The sequence below is a fragment of the Rhinolophus hipposideros genome, assembly GCF_964194185.1.
Source record: "Rhinolophus hipposideros genome assembly, chromosome: 13".
In the NCBI taxonomy this organism is placed as follows: Eukaryota; Metazoa; Chordata; class Mammalia; order Chiroptera; family Rhinolophidae; genus Rhinolophus; species Rhinolophus hipposideros.
The window spans coordinates 24855595-24874076 of NC_138059.1; the positions used below are offsets into that span (position 1 = coordinate 24855595).

Sequence of the window (18482 nt, forward strand, 5' to 3'; positions counted from 1 at the left end):
AGCTGTTTTATTCTGAAGTGTGTTTATGGATGACATCTTGGTTTTGTTTATGAGACTTCGTATAGTCCCAGTTATGTTAGGAAAGAATTAGTATAGTACTCTTAGTACTCAAGTAACTTTGATTATTTTGCTGTAGCTGAAAACAGAACAAAGGGGCAGTGAGCAAATTACAAGGGTACAGCCTAATTTGAAAAGAAGTTCCCATAGTTTTAGTCATGGTATAGTTCATTTTTTTTTTCTCTAGGTGTTATACATAGAGCTTTTAATGGAGACATGGAAAGCATGGCTTTCGAAATCAGAGGTCAGACCTTGATTCAAATTTGTCACTAACAAACTGTATGACCTTGGAAAGGTTTCTTAAACTCTCTGTTCTGTTTATTCACTTCGATAAACAGAAATTATGACTAATAAGCATTACTTTCAAAAAGTATGAAAGCACGTAGCCTGCAATTAGTCATGTAGCATATTCGTCAACGTTCATTTTCTTTTCTTTTGCCCCCCATTTTGACTTTCCTCTTTTTCATTTCTCCTTGTTCTGAATAGACTGAACTTTCTTAGAATAAGAATGGCTAAGCAGCTAGATTTCAAATGGGGTCTAAGGTATGGAACGCTATGAAGTTAGCCAATCAACAAAGAATGTTAAAACAAACTGTTTATACATGTTAAATGTAGATGATTGAATTAAAAACAATATTGAGAAATAATACTGTGTAGCCATGGCGATTTAATAATGCATCTTTCTTATTTTTAATGTATGTGATATTTTACCAACAGTATGATGTGCAGAATAAAGCTTTCACTTTTTTTTGCATCACAGTATATTCATGAATAATTGTTGCATAATAATGTTTGTCAACCCTAGGGGTTTGTCAGTGTGTTTTTCATTAAAGCCACTTAAAATATTTTTTTATTATCTTTGAAGAAAACTTTGTCTAGGACAGTGCAGCTAACAGTGTTCATTCTCAATTTTAAAACACAGTGGTCTGACCAATGGAAATTTCCACATCTAAAACACATGGAGTCTTTAATCTGGTTAGTTCTGACACTGATTTTTCTTCAGGGCTGTGTTTATGACACCAACTAAGCCATCCAGTTTGCTTTCCCCTTACTGTTGTAAAATGGAAGTAGTGGAATAAGCAGAAGTTGGCAAATTAATTTCTATTTTAGGAGGCAGGTGGTATATGAGGGATGGTCAAATAACTTGTACATGATGGGAATATATGTTGAATAGACTCCATCCTATGCCTCCTCCCTTTTCAAATAAAACAATTTACTTTTTGGGTAGGGAGGAAGGGGAGATGTTTTCCTACACGCAGTTGGATAGGTCAGACACGATGGCACTAATGTTAGAGTATTTAGGAAGTATGCGAAAGTATTTTGAAACTGTTAGTATAAGGAATATTTAAGTACTTTATGGAATAAAAATCTGGCTCTGTGAGCAGTTTTTTTTGGATTTAATTAATTGGATTATCTCCTTGTGTAAGCATGGAACCCTGTGAAAGTGGTGGTTTCACAATCTTCATAAATATATATATTTAGATCTGTTCATGTTGGAGTTACCGTTAGCACCAACAGTCTGTCAACATTTCCACAGGATCTTTTAACTATGTTGTAACAGCCCAAGTCAACACTTGGCATGAATAATATGTACGACACAGCAGATTCTAGCTATGACTTATAGGGTCGCACGCATCCTAACTATAAGCTTACTGTTCTTTTGGCATTAGAATAGTTTTGTGGAGTGAATTGTTTTCTCTCTCACAGATTCAAACAGGTGGCTTATTTTATACAACATAAGATGTGTTTCTTCCCTTGTTTCAAAACATCGTATATCTTTGGGAAAATGAGTAGTCCCAAACCATCTTTTATTTTTCTGACTTCATTAACTAATTAGTGTTATTAGTGGTAGCACTTGTAGAAGCTGAAGAGCTTTTGATTCTAGTGGCATATCATGCCCACTTTAATAGCTTAGTTTTGGGATGAGTGTGTTCTGACCATTAAATATACTTTTTTTTTTCCTCCGTAACCTGTCAGAATTAACATCTAGCATAGGGATATTCATTAAGATTTTTGTGTCAGTTTATAGGAGGGGGGAAAAGCAATAATTCTTATAGGGCTTGGCTTCCAAAGTGAGTGTCAATTATGGGAGATATTTCACCATGTCGTCATTTAGGGAATTTTATGTGCTAAACCGAGGGCTCATGGTTTTAATTTTTTATCAGGGTCTATACATACTTTTTTGAATGTGTGTCTTGTTTTTTTATTTGACTTTATGTCTTAATGGAAGTTTTGGAAACACATTTCTAGAGAATTTCTAAATCCCATTTAATTCATGTGAATTCTTATGTTCTACTTGAGCTTCTCACTCTGGCAAAGGCTGGAATATGACTGACCCTTGGTCAGTGCATAGAACTGGCATGTCAGAGTGCTACCGTTAGCATACCTTGAGCTTCCCCCTCTGTGGTGCTTCAGCCCTGAGGTTCTGGACCTGATGGATGATGATAAAAAAGTACTTAGGTACCTTGCATTGTGACAATGTGCATTCAGAAGCTCTCTTGGGAAATCTATGGCTCCCACCACCAGATGTGCAACCCACATCTGCTTCAGCTGCTTACATTTTGGGTGAAATATGGTGAAGGGATACTGTTTTGTTTCATGGTAAAAAGCGTTGAACCAAAGTTATTTTTTTCTCCAATGACTAGTTATTGTTCACTTTGGTACACGCTTTCATTCTCCTCCCATTTTGCAGACTGTCTTGAATGTTAATGATGTCTGTGACTTGTTTAAGTGAGGAGACTGTGTTTACCATGTTCTAGATTGGTCTGTTGTGCCCTCAAACACACCCCTGTGAGACTCCAGACACATTTATTTTGCAGCCATATCTTGGTGCATCTTCTTTCTTTGACCTGCAGTTATTGAGTATTCTGGGCTTCCCTGTGATACCTCAGTGAAGGCAGACTTGGAGCACACATGACATGCCTTATAGAAGGCTTTCTGCTTCCCTGTGCTGTGTAAAATACACCCTACCCAGGGAGCCACACTATGGCCATAATTAATTTAAGTGATTGTAAATGTACTTCTGAGGTGCCAATCTATGAAGATTAGGGCTCAAATGGTGCTGGCACTGCAGAGTAATTAGAAGCCTACAATTACAATAATATTCTTCATGGTTTTGTTGTGGAAGATATTAGCACTTTCTGGGTGAAAACATAAATCAGAGACTCTGTTCTCTTCCTTCATATTTTATTATCTCCTAGTAGCTTTATTTGAGCTTTGTACAGTGAGATACATACTCGGATAAGAGAAGCAAAATCATCTGATTAAAGACCTTTAATCCTGAAGTCATTAAGAACATTCATCTCCAGAGGTGATTTCCATATTTTTGGGAGCTTATACATTTTTAGAAATATTATTTTCCCAAGGACTACATCTGGAGATATAGATATATCCAGTTTTTCATTCCTAATTAACATATTTTAGGTGGATAAATGTTGTTATTAATGATCAAATAATAACTTTTTTCAGGCAGCCAATAAATATGGGTTTTTTTAACATTTTTAATGTTAACATTTCTGTCTACGGCATGATGAGTATAATGGTGAATATCTAGAGCATAAAATTTGTTGTGTTTGTATCAAAGATCAGATTACATGTGTTGTGGTGATATTTTGTATAAATGCTTATAATGTAATGTAAAACTAAGGAAAGTACCTTAAGATAGGCATTTTTCATTTAGGTCATGAATTTTGTGGCTTCTTAATTCATGATCTTGATTGCTCAGTTGAGTTTGAGCTTGGTAGTACTCATGATGACAGGATTTTTTAAATCCCAGTATTGCCAAGCTCTAGTGGAAGGATCTATGCCCAGCTTGATTTGTATAGGATCCGACATGCAAATTCCTGTTATTGGTACCAGAGATAGGGTTTCTGTTTTTTAAATATGTGTATCAAATCTAGGATTGGGCAGAGATAAATATTAGCAATTTTGTGATAGGTTTTTGATCAATGAAATATTTAATAGTTATTGTCAATTAAAATTCTGTTGAACTTGGAACATTATTTAATTAGCAAATATGGAGTGAGGCTAAGATGCAAATAGCCCATTGTTTTTAAAATTAGAAGTCTGTACCTTTTGTCAGAAATGAATGCCTTCACCTAGAAGGAATTTAGATTTCTTCTTACTTGGCAAGGGCTAACTCCAGAAACAGGGGAGCTCTTTAAAAAAGTGTTATGAGTGTATTAGAAACAGATGGGCATTCAACACCTACACAAAATGCTTTATGGGATAAAGTGTGAATAACTGAATTTGATTTAACAAAAGATCAAACTTAAAATACCAGAATTCCTAGAAAACAAAACTTAATTTGCAATTTAAAAGAAACACAAATCAAATAAGTAGACTCCAAGATAAAGAGTTCCACTTACACTGTTCTTTCCTCTTGATATACTTGTTTGTGATATAGGTATTGTTACCTGGTTTCTCCCTCATGATTTTCTCGTTTTTTATATCCACATATTCCTTTCCCTGTCAAGGAGATATGTGTATATTTGTGTTAATACCACTGACACCTTTTTGAGGATTTTTCATCTTTTATGTGATATATTTCATCTTTAGAATTTTGGGTGGGTCTAGTTGTAGAAAAGTATTTTGGTTGGAATGATGAGGCTGTGGATCTCAGCAGGCTTTAGGGTAGGAAAAGTTGAAGCTTACAGAGAGAGAGCAAATAAACGTGGTCATCAGAGCTGGGAATTAAGATCTGTTTATTCACCTGCACACTTGAATTAAATCTCAAAGCAGTAGACAGAGCCATTTGCCTTATTAAGATCCTGACAAAATAAATTAGTCACGTTTAAAGGTCTATGTTTGCCTGACTTTAGATACAGAGATTGGTGTAGTCACCACCTAACGGATGGAGAAATTTTTGTTAAATTGTTAAGCTGTTGATTTCCAACATAGAAGCTACTAGCATAGTAGACACTGGACAATAGTTAATGAAACTGAAAAGTCAATATTTGAGGTTGGGGACATGAAACTTCAAATTGCAAAAATTATATGTACTCTTGAGGAGCACTCTTATGACTAAAGAAGATGGGGGGAAGGAAGAGAGAGCACTTAGGTTGGGTGTGGCTCACATAACTTTTGTTTAAGAGAATTCCTCATGTGTAGGGTTATCAAGATATCTAAGATAGGAACTCAGGTAATGCTTGCCTAAATTCATTTTCATTAAGTCGGTTGAGGTTCAAGTAAATAAAGCAATGCTTTTAATGCTTTAAGGATACCTTTAAAAAATATAGAGAATAATTTGCTGACTGTGGTCAAGATGAAAGTTAGCATCTGATTCATCAAAACAAAACAAAACAAAACAGAAAGCCTTCACTTTACATTGATTCTCTTAGTTCTGTAATTCTCTTTTCTTCCTACTTTTTACTAGGGAGTGTGATTTATGATGATAAAGAGATCTCGAGTTAACTTTTGAACTGAATGGAAGTATTGCTTCAGCTTTAGTTCGTGATGACTGTGGTACAGACAGCCTTCTTAAACCCTGCTGCTATGTATGTAAATCTTCCAAATTCTTTTTTCACTGATGAAGCTTAGTTAGGGATTTAGATAACCTTGATATTGCATTTTCAAATCTGTAGTTAAATTGAGGAGCAGAAGGCAGTCAGCATACTACTCTTAGACATGTTGCTGAGGGCTCCGCCGTGTGGGGCGGCCTTTGACGCAGCTCCAGCCAGCGACCCCGGTGCTTGGCTTAGTCTCCTTCTTGTTCCTTAATATTTAAGGGCTTCCTTTTTCACAAAAGAGTCATAAATTACTTCTCCAAATATTATGCCATAGGGTCTTTGTGCTTAACTCTTTCATTGCGTTAATTGATTGCAAGGTGTTTTTTTTTTTTTTTTTGCAAAATGTGTCAAAAATCCACAGAAAATAAAAGGTTGATATTTTGACTATTTTATGCATTAAATAACATTTTGAGCTGCTTTGTACATAAGTAATATTATTTTTATTTTAAACCTTGGTTATATAGTAATAAATTTACCATTATATTGAAGTTTAGCAAAAAATACTCAAAAGTATTTTTAAGTATAGATACATTAGAATTTAATAGCATTGATGACATAAAAATTTTATTGCAGAATCTTACAGTGTGCCATATAAAACATCTTTGTAGTTGATAGTGCACGCCACAGGAAAACATATCTGAACATTGCAGCAAGGGAGTTTTAAAGTGGGTTCTATTCTTAGGTAAACTTGAAAATTAAAATGAGTTGGGTTCTCCCCAGTCACCATCTCTACTTCCAAAACCATTTCATCCATCCTACAGCTGCTGGATATTCCCTGTTCTGTTTCTCTCACTTAGCTTTCTGCACCCTACCCACTCCTCTCCCCAATTTTTACCCCTTTCTTGCCCAGAGAAGCTGAATTGTATCCCAGTTTTTGAAACTTACATGCTCAGTGCTTGCGTCCTGTTCAGGACACTGATAACAATATCAGAATAAAACCCCTTCAGAAGGCAGCTGGGGAAATTGTAAGTAGTATAGGCTTATTGTCAGTCAGCTATGTGTGAATGCTTTTAAATCATAATGATCTCATCAGAGTAAGGTGTAACAGAAATCCTACGATGCGTATAAAAGCAGGACAATTGATGGAACGCTAGAATGTAGAGTGAAGTAGAGAGAAGTGGTTGTGGGTTTGGGGTGCCATAATTGTCTAAGCACAAAGTAATAAGGGCCTGAGCTATGAAAATATTAATGGAACTCACAAGAGTGAGGGCTGGTATTACGTCTGTAGCAGAGGATATTATCATGAAAGTTGGAGGAAGAAGAAAACTTTGACCCAGGAGATGTGAGGACCAGAAATTGAGAATGAGGTCTTGAGCTGAAGATTAGAAAACTGGTGATCAAATATATGGTGATGGAAGGAGAACTGACTCTGGGTGGTAAACACACAATGGGATTTATAGATGATATAATACAGAATTGTACACCTGAAATCTATGTAATTTTACTAACAATTGTTACCCCAATAAATTAAAAAAAATGTAAGAAAAAAAAACACAACTGGTTGTAGTCTTTGTAAAATCAGTGTCGAGGATAATTGAATGGGTGGTAGTAGAGGGGGAATGGATACAACTGATACTTTAAAAAAATATGAGAGTGATATTTGTCTGGTTCATTGCTATGAAAAGATGTTCACAACTTAACTGAAATTGAGCAAGTTATGATATTGCATGTAAATTATGATCACAATTATACAAATTACATATTACATATATTTACATATATATATATATACATATTTACATATATATAAAGGAATATTTGGCAAGTTGTCCAAAATTTTATTAGGAATTACAGCTGAGGAGGTGATTTTTCATCTGAATTTTTTTTTTCCATTATTACAGATTTAAGAAAATAAGGTAGTAAATGAGAAATCATTTAGGAAGCATAGATGGGTTTACAAGCAGGGGAATGTCCACGAAATAGATTCAATATGAAGATAGAAGCGGTTGAAGAGTTGATAGAACACAGTCTTGGAATAGATGGGAAAAAATCAATCTTAATGGCCAATTCAAGATCTTAGTGGCCCTGATCCTGGTCCCAAGTGCCTTGATTCTTCTTTGGTCCCTTCTCTGAAAGGTAGACTAAGTCCTGGTTTTGGGATCTCTCTGGAAGAGAAACTGTAAGACCAAATCAGGGTCGAAGTGGGGAGAGCATCTTGTGGAACTGAAATCTATATGGACCTGCTACATGTAGCTGCAAATGTATTGGATGTTGAAGCATTATAAGTAAAGGAAGGATGTAATATACAGTGTACTTTGTTGTATAGCTGCTAGCCTGAATACTCATTGCTTGATACTAGTTGTTTATGCAATAAAGGTTAGGTATAGGGCAAACAGGATATAGTCTCAAAGCCAAAAGTTTCAATAATTGATGAGTTTTCTATTCTTTCTCTCATTTCTTTCTTTTGTGGGTTAACCCAATAAAATGAAGTCAGTGTGATCTTACATGCTTTTGTTATATTTATGACTTTGCTTGGTATAGTGATAACTAAAAATTAAATGAATTTTTCACATGTTGGAAATTATAGTGGGATTTAAGATTGTATAATTGATGAATTTTATACTAGAACTGGAAACAGTATTTTTTTTCTTTTAAGTTACCCTTTTTTTATTACCAGGTGTGGTGCATTTCATAAAGCTCATATATCCATTTTCAGATGCTATTTCAGTATTTACTTAGTACTATTCCCCCATTGTCTCTCTAATAGGACATTTCTGTTTTTTAGTTTTAAACATAAAGTAAAGAATGTCTTAAAGTTGACCATCCAATATAGTTTATAAATCTTCAAAAGAGATGTGATTATAAGGGACTACATTATCCTGAAGTTATTGTATGGCCTTCCTATCCAATTTTTTTCTTTGGAAAATTGAGATATCATTTACTTTTAAATTATATACATTATTTATAAAAATAAATACACAGGCCTTAAATGCACAGTTTAAGTTTTGCAAATGTATACATTTGTGTACCCAATATCCAATTCAGATTAGAACATTTCCCTCATCTCCTATAGTAACGTTAAATAGTACCTCCCACCCCCGAATTCGTGTCCATCTGGCACCTCAGAATATGATCTTATTCGAAGATAGTGGTTTTGCAAATATAATTAAGGTAAAGATGAATATGGGATAATACTGGATTAAGGTGGGCCCTGAGTCCAATCACAATGTCTTTATCAGAAACCGAAAAGGACACAGAGTTACATAGAGAAGAAGGTTGGAGCTTTATTTGCAGTGGCCAACACTTGGAAACAACCAAAGTGTCCTTCAACAGATGATTGGGTGAAGAAGATCTGGTATATATACACAATGGAATACTACTCTGCCGTAAGAAAAGATGAAATGGTGCTATTTGCGACAACATGGATGGATCTTGAGATCATCATGCTAAGCAAAATAAGTCAGAAAAAGTCAAGAAGCATATGATTTCACTGATATGTGGGATATAAAACTGAAAGCAACAAAGGAAGAAGACAAACAAAGAAACAAAAACTTATAGACATAGACAATAGTTTAGTGGTTACCAAGGGTAAGGGGGGAGGGGAGTAATAGATAAGGGTAAATGAGATCAAATATATAGTTATGGAAAGGGAACTGACTCAGTGGTGAACACACAATGTGATATATAGAGGATGAATTACACGGTTGTATGCTTGAAACCTATGTAACTTTACTAACCATTGTCACCCCAATAAACTTTAATAAATGAAAAACAAAACAACAACAAAGAAAGAAGATTGGAGTTATGATGCTACAAGCCAAGGAACACCTGGGGCTACTAGAAGAGGCAAGGAAGCATTCTTTCCTTGGGACTTCAGAAGAAGCATGTTCCTGCTGACCCCTTGATTTCAGACTTCTACTGTTTTCCCGAAAACAAGACCTAGCTGGACCATCAGCTCTAATGCGTCTTTTGGAGCAAAAATTAATATAAGACCTGGTCTTATATTATTTATATATAATATATTATATATATATATATAATATATTATATTATAATTATATTATATTATATATTATTATAAGACCGGGTCTTATATAAGACTGGGTATTATATTATATTATATTATATTATACCCGGTCTTATATTAAAATAAGACCAGGTCTCATTAATTTTTGCTCCAAAAGACGCATACAAGCTGATGGTGTCACTAGGTCTTATTTTTGGGGAAACATGGTAGTCTACAGGACTGAGACAATAAATTCCTGTTGTTTAAGCCACCATGTTGTGGTAATTTGTTAATAGTCTTAGGAACTAATATACCTGCCAAAAATTCCATTGTGCCCCTTTCCAATCAGTCCTCAACCCTCAAAGGCATTTAGTGTTCTAATTTCTATCACCATAGATTAGGTTTACATGTCCCTGACATCAACATAAATAGAATTATTGGAACAGTCTTTTTTTTGGGGGGGGGGGCGGGGAGGTCTGTCTTCTTTTGCTGAACACAATGTATGAGTTTCATTTTTATCATTAAAATTCTATGAATATATCACAATTTATCTATTCTTCTATTCATGGATATTTAGATTGTTTCCTTCTACTCATATTTTATACATTTATTACATCTGTTTGTAGCTGGCTTAGAAATTATATGTTACATCTGGTTTAGAAGTTATATATTACTTTTTTATAGTTGCATTCTAGAGGTTTAGCAAGTTTAACTTAACAACATTTAATTTATATTGGTCTTCCTTACACATAATGAAGAAATTTTGAATGCTTTAACTTTGACTTCCCTCGAATCTTCCTTTGTTATTGCTGTTGAATATAAAATATGTATTGTTTTTAAACCCTGGGAATTAATCATTATTTTTTAAATTGGTACTTTTATAGCTATACCAACATATTTCTCAAGTGGTTTGATCACTATTGCTTATTACATTCTACTTCCTACTGGATTCCATTTTATTTTCCCCAATATATACAGTTTTTTCATTCAGTGAGTGTTTCTGATTAATAAGTCCTTTGGCTTTATTTTGGCTGAAAATATCTTTATTTTGTCCTCATCCTTAAACTGTCATTTAATTGCTTATAGAATCATAGTTTAATAATTTTTCCTCATCATGTTGAAGATAATATTCCACATCTACCACTTAGTGTTTCTGATGAGAAGTCTGCTAGAAATCAACTTTTTATTCCTTTCCAGACAATCTGCTATTTATCTCTAGTTTGACTTCTTTCTTTAGTATAAATATGCCGTGTTCAGATGCAGACTTGTTTTTTCTGATCTACTCAGGTCTCTGAATTTTTCATTTAAGAACTCTTATCTTTCTTTAATTCTGGAAACTAGCCATGATCACTTTGAATATTATGTTACTCATTTTCTTTATTTGATTCTGCAACACCTAATAATCATGTATTGGAACTTTTTAATGTTTTTCTTATCTATCCTTACCTTTTTCACCTTTTCATCTTTATCTTGTTTTGTGCTACAGTCTTCAAATCTATGTGTATTCCAGTTATAGAATTTTTTCAATTTTAGAATTTTCATTTCTTTCTAATTTTTGCACATTACTTATGTAATACTGCTTCCTCCTATGTGATTTCTAGTCCTTATTTTATCGCTTTAAATATTCTAAAAATAGTCATTTAAAAGTCTCTTTCAGATTGTTCTCTTGTTTCTGATTCTTTAGATGTGAAATCTCTCTCTCACTGAGACTGATGACTGTTCCTCATGGAGGTGATTTGTTCATTTTGATGTTAAGGTAGTTTCCCTTGAAAGTCCCAGGTCTCTGGATTGTAAAAAGTTTAAGGTAGTTTCATATTTTTTAATTTGTGGGTTTTCCTGGATTTGGACAAGTTTTTATGTTATCCTCTTGACACAGGGACTCCTTACTACACTGATAATTTAAACTTGGATCCCATGCTTGGATGGCTTGCAGATTTGGAGTACTTATTTCTCATGGGTTGTATTTTCTCTCTCCTGTGCTCACTCACCCCTTCAATGATGGTAATCCAGGGTTGGAATCCTCTTCTCCGGCCAGTAGGAGTGGGGACTTCTAGTACTTATTTCATAGACAAACAGCCCTCAAGAGTCCAGCCTACATAAGGAGAGCCAAGTGTCAACTCTTTACGTGAGTTTTTCTTGGTCTGGATTCGGACTCTGCCATGAAGTCTAGCTCTGTCCGGTCTAACATCTCCACGACCTATTCAGTTTGAGCTTCTGGCCTCAACTCTGCCTCTGAGTTGCCTGTTTGTTTCTAAGTTTGGTTGTGTATTAATCATTTTTCTCGGGGGTGGCAGAAGATATTTCGTTTAGCTTCTCTACGTGATTAAAATAAAAGAACAAGAAATACCTGTCTTCTCAGCATGTCATATTGACCAAAGCCTGATCATATTCATATTTAAACATGTTTTTTCTTTTCTTTTACAGCTAGTTATGTATCCAATCCTATTTGCAAAGGTTGCTTGTCTTGTTCAAAGGACAATGGGTGCAGCCGATGTCAACAGAAGCTGTTCTTCTTTCTTCGAAGAGAAGGCATGCGCCAGTATGGAGAGTGCCTGCACTCCTGCCCATCAGGTTACTACGGACACCGAGCCCCAGATATGAACAGATGTGCCAGTGAGCAACTGTCTTACTTTTGTCTACCCTGTTTTATTGTTTATTCAACTTAGGGGGAGCTAGGTCGAAATTTTTCACTGGAAAAAAAAAGGGGCATATTTTTAATGTGCCACAGAAAATAATCTAAGCTTAAACTTAAAAACATTGAGTGGGGTGAGATAACACTTTTAGTTTATCTTTGTAGAGAATTATATTGTATTCACACATTTACTCTTTTTTCTTAAATTATCTAAGTACTTTTCATAACAAACATCTCAAACACAAGCTTGTTAGGCAGATCTTTGTAAGGCATACTTACTCACCACTTACAAAAAAAAAAAAAGTAAGAAAAGAAAAGAATTTAAATACTTGTTTAACTGGGAATAGTCTCTCCAGTTTACCACAGTGTCTTAGCTTCTTTATCCTCTTTTACCTGAGTTTGTAATACCTTGTATAGTTTAATCTGTAATTTAATTCATGCATTTTAGAGTTCTCTAAAGCACCGTTACCAATAAAAGATGTAACTAAAATATTTAGTTTATTTCAAAGTATTTTGAGTTTTAAGTGTAACCTACAAAAAAAGCCTATTTAAGAATGGCATTCTTACATATATACATAGGAATGCAGGTACGATTTTTCATCTTTTAATCCAAATATTGTTCATAGAATACTAGGTAAATAGTAGAAATTGGAATTTAAAGAAATCAGTGAGCTACCAAAGGTCTGTCCCTTTATTTAAGGAGTTCCAATTTTAGGAGATAGAGGGGATAAGGAAAAGGGGAACCTGGGGTGAAATGACAGATGGGTAAGAAGTGTAATCATAATTCAGTACACTAAGTGCTAATAAATAGGCAGGCAGTATTATGGGAGTGATTTAATTATCTCTCATTAATACACTGTATATATGACTATTAAAACAGCTGACGTCTTTGGATAAGAAGAAAATCTGAATTGCATCATCCAATGACAATATTATTTTGGAAGAAGGCAGAACTAGTGGAAGGTGGTTAAAATAGATTCTAGAAAGAAGGAATCTAGAATAGATTTTACACATGTGTAAAAATATGTTCAGGGAACAAGTCTCATCTGAAGCGCTATTGACATTTTGGCAAGGCAACTTGTTCTATATTGTTGGACAGTTAATAGTCTTTCATCTGTGCTCGTTAAATGTCTTTTCTGCTCTCAAATCACTGTGACAAGCAAAAATGTCCCTGAATGTTTCCAAACAGTTCCTAGGAAAGCAGTACCATCTCTGGATAAGAACCATTGAGTAGTACGTGCTTAATGGAAAGGGAGGCTGGGGTGCGATTGATGAAGGTCTTGAGTATCATGTGAAAAAGTCTGGATGTTATCTGGGGGTTTTGAGCAGGAGTGGACTAAACAAATTGCTTTATTTAAAATGATTCTAGCAGAAGTCAGGGAGATAAATTAGAGAGGAATGGAAAGTAGAGAAATACTACTGTAACAATTGCAAAATAGAAATAGTGTTCTGATGAAAGGGCTGTGGATAATGAATTCCAGAGACTCTTAAAATACAACCAATGGGACTTAGTAACTAATTTCACAGAGTGAAGAGAGAGGGAATCAAATTTGATCCTAAGATTTCTAGCTAAGGTGAGTGGGTGAATATTTTTGCCATTAGCAAAGATAGAAATATTAGGCTCAGAGGAAATTTGGATCTACTTCCATTTCACGGAAACTTTTAGATTAATAACTAGAGGGGCACAACTCCCAACAAGTATCAATAGACTGGCTAATTTTTGCAAATATCTACCTTATCTTTAAGGTAAATGATTTGGGCTACCTAGTAATTTGTCTCTCATAGTTTTTGAACTTCAATAGAAGGATGGGTCCATCTTGAAACAGATTCCTACTCAGATTGCTTTAGACCACCCATGGGAGGATTTGAGTCCATGAATGTTCTGTGTGGTTTTCCATTTCAGGCTATCAGTGCACAAGAGAGATTAAGTAAGTATATAGATGGTTCCAGGCATTGATTCCAAGTTCTAGGCCCAGCATTTTACATACTGTGTATGGACGATAGTGTGACCATATGATGTGTCACTCAACCTGGGACATTGGGGAGTGAAAGGGCGTGCTATTAATAACTGTGTAGGGGCATTTGGTATAAACCAGGACTGTCCTAGAAAAGCTGGTATGGATGGTCACTCAACAATACCACATAGTGTATCAACAGGGTCTTAGAGAGATGTTCCCAGGCAGGGGTTAACATGCACATTTTGGCTAAAGATCCCTTTTCTCAGAAGTAGAACAGTGACAGTAAATCAGCCTTGAAAAGAAAATCTCCATGTGAGAATGGTTTTGTGATGACTGTACTTATTGTAAGTGAAATGTAATCAATGTTGTAGTTTTACTCATCAAGAGGAAATCATTACTTATCTGGTACAAGCAGGAAGTGCTTATTAATAGGACTCCTGTGAAGCAAAGTGAAAGTGGGAAATGATTTCTTAATTCTCAGTATGTGACTTTGGATGACCATGGTTCTTTCATACTAATGATTCATGTTTTTTTCATAGATAGTTTGTGTATATTGCATTGTTATTTGTATTCTGTTCAGAGGATGAGACAGATTTCAAGTGGAAAAGCTGTCATACACTGAGAATCTGAAATCGTATCCACTTTTTTGTTAAGAGATTATTGCTCAACAGTAGAGAAGAAAATTACACTTTCAGCAAAAATAGCTTTAAAAAAATTCTTTAAGTGAAGCTTTCTCATCTGCTTCCTAATCACTAGAGTAAGATTCCAATTTTAGAGCAATATCTTTCTTACAAAGGAAGACTAGCTTGATGAAATATTGGCTAAGGTTAGCTTCTTGCTCCATACAGTATGGATCTTATGAAATTCAAACATGCTTATAAAAACCAATTCCATAATCATTTGAAGCATACTGTGAAAAAGTAATATACACTGGTAGATGCTAAGAGCTGCCCTTGTCTCTGATGCTGTTAACTGATATTTCTCTCGTATGTTCTTTCTCATTCATTGATAAACTAATTTACATAAAAAAGCTTAATTTTGAAAATTGTCATACATATTCCTTGTGGAAAGATTAGAAAGCAATAAACCATAGGAAAAAAGCACCAGCAAAAATAAACAAAGAAACACTACTTGAGGATAATAAAAGTTAACAGTTTGGCTTCTATTCTTGACATTTTGTTTCTGTGAATATTTATGTCTTTCTCTCCTTACAAATGTATCATTTTTCTGTTTTATAACCTGTTTTAATTTGACGAATTCTGAACATTTTTTTCGTGTCATTAAATATGGCTGCATGCATTCTCCTGAATAGATATACCATATATAGTTAATTACCTATTGAAAGTTTGCTTTTAGTTTTTCACTATTATAAGCATATACTGCTTATCCTTACATATAGATTCTTGTCCTTACATATAGAAGAATATCTTTACATATAGAATCTTACTGTCACCCACAAATAGTTTTATAAATTTGTCTGATTTATATTTCTTAAGAAAAGTTTTAAACATAATGCATTTTCCCCCGTTTTATTGAGATATAATTGATATAAGTTATACTGCATATTTTAAAGACTTTCATCAAGTGCATTTTATACCTATTCACATATTCACTAATAGCAGACATTTTCCCTTGCATCTCATGAATACTGGGCATTATTGACAAAAAGTATAAAAATGCATTTTTTGATTTTAATATGCTTTTCTTTGATACAAATGAAGATAAGCATTTATTTTTCACATGAATATTTTTCACATGAATAGAATATTTACTTGAACTCCTGTCCTTTTTCTCTATTTATACAACTGTCTTGTTCTTAGTAATATTAAAAAAAAAACACCAACAAAAACTTTAAATGAAGTATCACAGAATTCTGTGCTCACAGATCATAAATGAATTATCAAAAAATGGACACACATCTAATCACACTCAGGAAGTAAATTAGTAGCATTCCAAGAACCCTCACTGTATCCAATCACTCTCCTCTCTCCTCCTTCAACAAAACTGCTATCCTGACTTGTAACGAAAGTACATATAAAATATTTTTTATGACACTTTTCATACTAGTTACAAATTGGAAACAACCCAATGTACAAACAATAGAATACCTAAACTATAGTATATTTAAAAAAGAATTATACAGAAGTAGAAATGAATGAAATACTGCAACATAAATTAATCTTACAATATATGTTGACTGGAAAAAGCCATTAAAATAATATATACATTTGCATACATTTAAAAATAGGTAAAATTAATCTATGGTGTGAGCAGGCAGGATTGTGGTTCTTACTGATATGTATTTATTGAATACCCACTATGTGCAGGCTTTGGTACTGGATATGTAGAGATACAATAATGAGTAATAATTAGTTATGTCCTTGAATTGCTTATGGTATAGTGTAGTGACTCTCTATCAGGGGTGATTTTGCCCCTTAGTTAGTAATGTGTAGAAACATTTTTGCTTATTACAACTGGAGGGATGCTACTGATATCTAACTGATAGTGGCCATTGATAGTGGGGAACATTCTACAATGTGCAGGACAGCTCCCTGCAGTGAAGAATTATCTGACCCAACATGTCCGCAGTGTTGAGGTTGAGAAAGTCTGGACTAATGGAAAAGACAGACAATTCAGTGTATTATGTGGTAAAGGCTGCTAATTATTTAGCTTCTATTCTGTGCCAACTACTCTATTAGGGGTACTTTTTCTCATTTTATTTTTCTCACAAGTGTGCAAAGTAGGCTGTGGTATTTCTATTTTATGGATGAAGTTACCTAAATGAAGTAAAACATACTTTCTACTCATATGTGAGATATAAAACTGAAAGCAACAAATGAACAAGACAAATAAACAAACTATTGTAGACATAGACAACAGTTTCATGGTTACCAGAGGGTAAGGGTGCTAGATAAGGGTAAAATAGATCAAATATATGGTGATGGAAGGAGAACTGACTCTAGGTGGTAAACACATAATGCAATATATAGATGATGTATTATAGAATTATACATTTGAAACCTATATAATTTTACTAACCAATGTCACCCCAATAAATTTAATAAAAAAAAGGTTGGGGTGGATTTCATCAAGGCTGGAGATGACACTGATGAAGACTGTGGGAATATTCAGAATTACTAGGGTTAAGCATTATAGGGAGAAAAAAGAAGAAGAAAAACTGTGAAGGTATGGAGCCATACACACAAAACTCATCCATTTTGAAGTACAATTCAGGTGGTTGAGTACAACTCCATTGTACAAACAGAAATGATGCTAATTAGGTTTGTGGGGACTAGATAATAACAAGCTTTATGTGCTAAATGTAGGCAGTATAAACATCTACCTGAAAGCCACAAGTAATCAATGAAGGATTTTAAGTAAGAGAATGATAAGGTTATAGTTTAGGAAATATTTTTCTTTTGGCAGTGTGAAAGCTGAGCTATAGGATTCAACAATGAAAGTAGCAAGATCAATAACCTAGGTTAAAAAAAGAGAGAGAACAGTTGTCTCCTCATTAGACCATCCCTAGGCAATCTATCTAAAATTTTAACCTTTCCTATCTCAATATTTCCTTTCGTTCTTCTCTTCTTTAGTCTTCCCTCCTTCCATCCTTTCTTCCTTTTTGCACTCATTCATGCCTCCCCTCCTCTTTTTCCCTAGTACTTATGAGTAACTAACATACTGTATATTTTACTTACCTGTTTTATTCACCTCTCCCACTAGAATGTAAGTTCCAAGGGAAGGAATTTTGATCGGTTTTGTTCAGGCTCTTGATGTGCAGAATAGTGTCTGGCACATAGTGGGTGCTCAATAATGTTTGTTGAATGAATAAATTAATGAAAGTAGTTATAGTGGAAATGGAAGAATGAAGAGAGATATTGAGGAAAAATCAATAGGACTTGATAATTAATTGGAGCCTGTTGAATGAAGCTGAAATTAAGATTACTCTTATGACATTGGTTTGGGAGTTGGAGAGTGGAATTTATGAAGGTACAGAATATAGGAGGAGGAGCATATTTGCTGGGGAGAAAAGTCATGATGGTGGAGAATGATTGATTTGGGACATGTTGAGCTTGAGGTGGATGAGACATCCTGGGGATGGTGCTCAATGAGCAGATAAATGTAAGGGTCCAGAGCCCTCCAGGGAGGTCTGAACTGAGTCATTGGCAGGAAGAAGAGAATATCAACTGGGGCTGGGGAGCAAAGCGGGGGAAGAGTTTAGAGAATGAAAGCCTGAAGAATGTTGACATTTAACAGCAAGCAAAGAAAAGCCTCTGAAGGAGGCTGTGACTGTGTCACCAGGAAAATAGAAAGAAAATCAGAGAAAGATGTCCCAGGAGCAGAAAATCTTGAGAAGTAGTGAGGGGTCAATGTCAAAGTTA

At 34.5% G+C, this 18482-nt stretch overlaps 1 protein-coding gene across 1 annotated transcript in view; it reads left to right on the forward strand.

Annotated features, from left to right (window-relative positions):
* Positions 1–18482, forward strand: part of RSPO2 (R-spondin 2) — a 163058-nt gene that overhangs the window by 71376 nt on the left and 73200 nt on the right. Inside the window, exon 3 of the mRNA XM_081070225.1 lies at positions 11935–12123. Coding sequence (XP_080926351.1) covers positions 11935–12123 — 189 coding nt within the window. The remainder of the gene's footprint in view (positions 1–11934; positions 12124–18482) is intronic.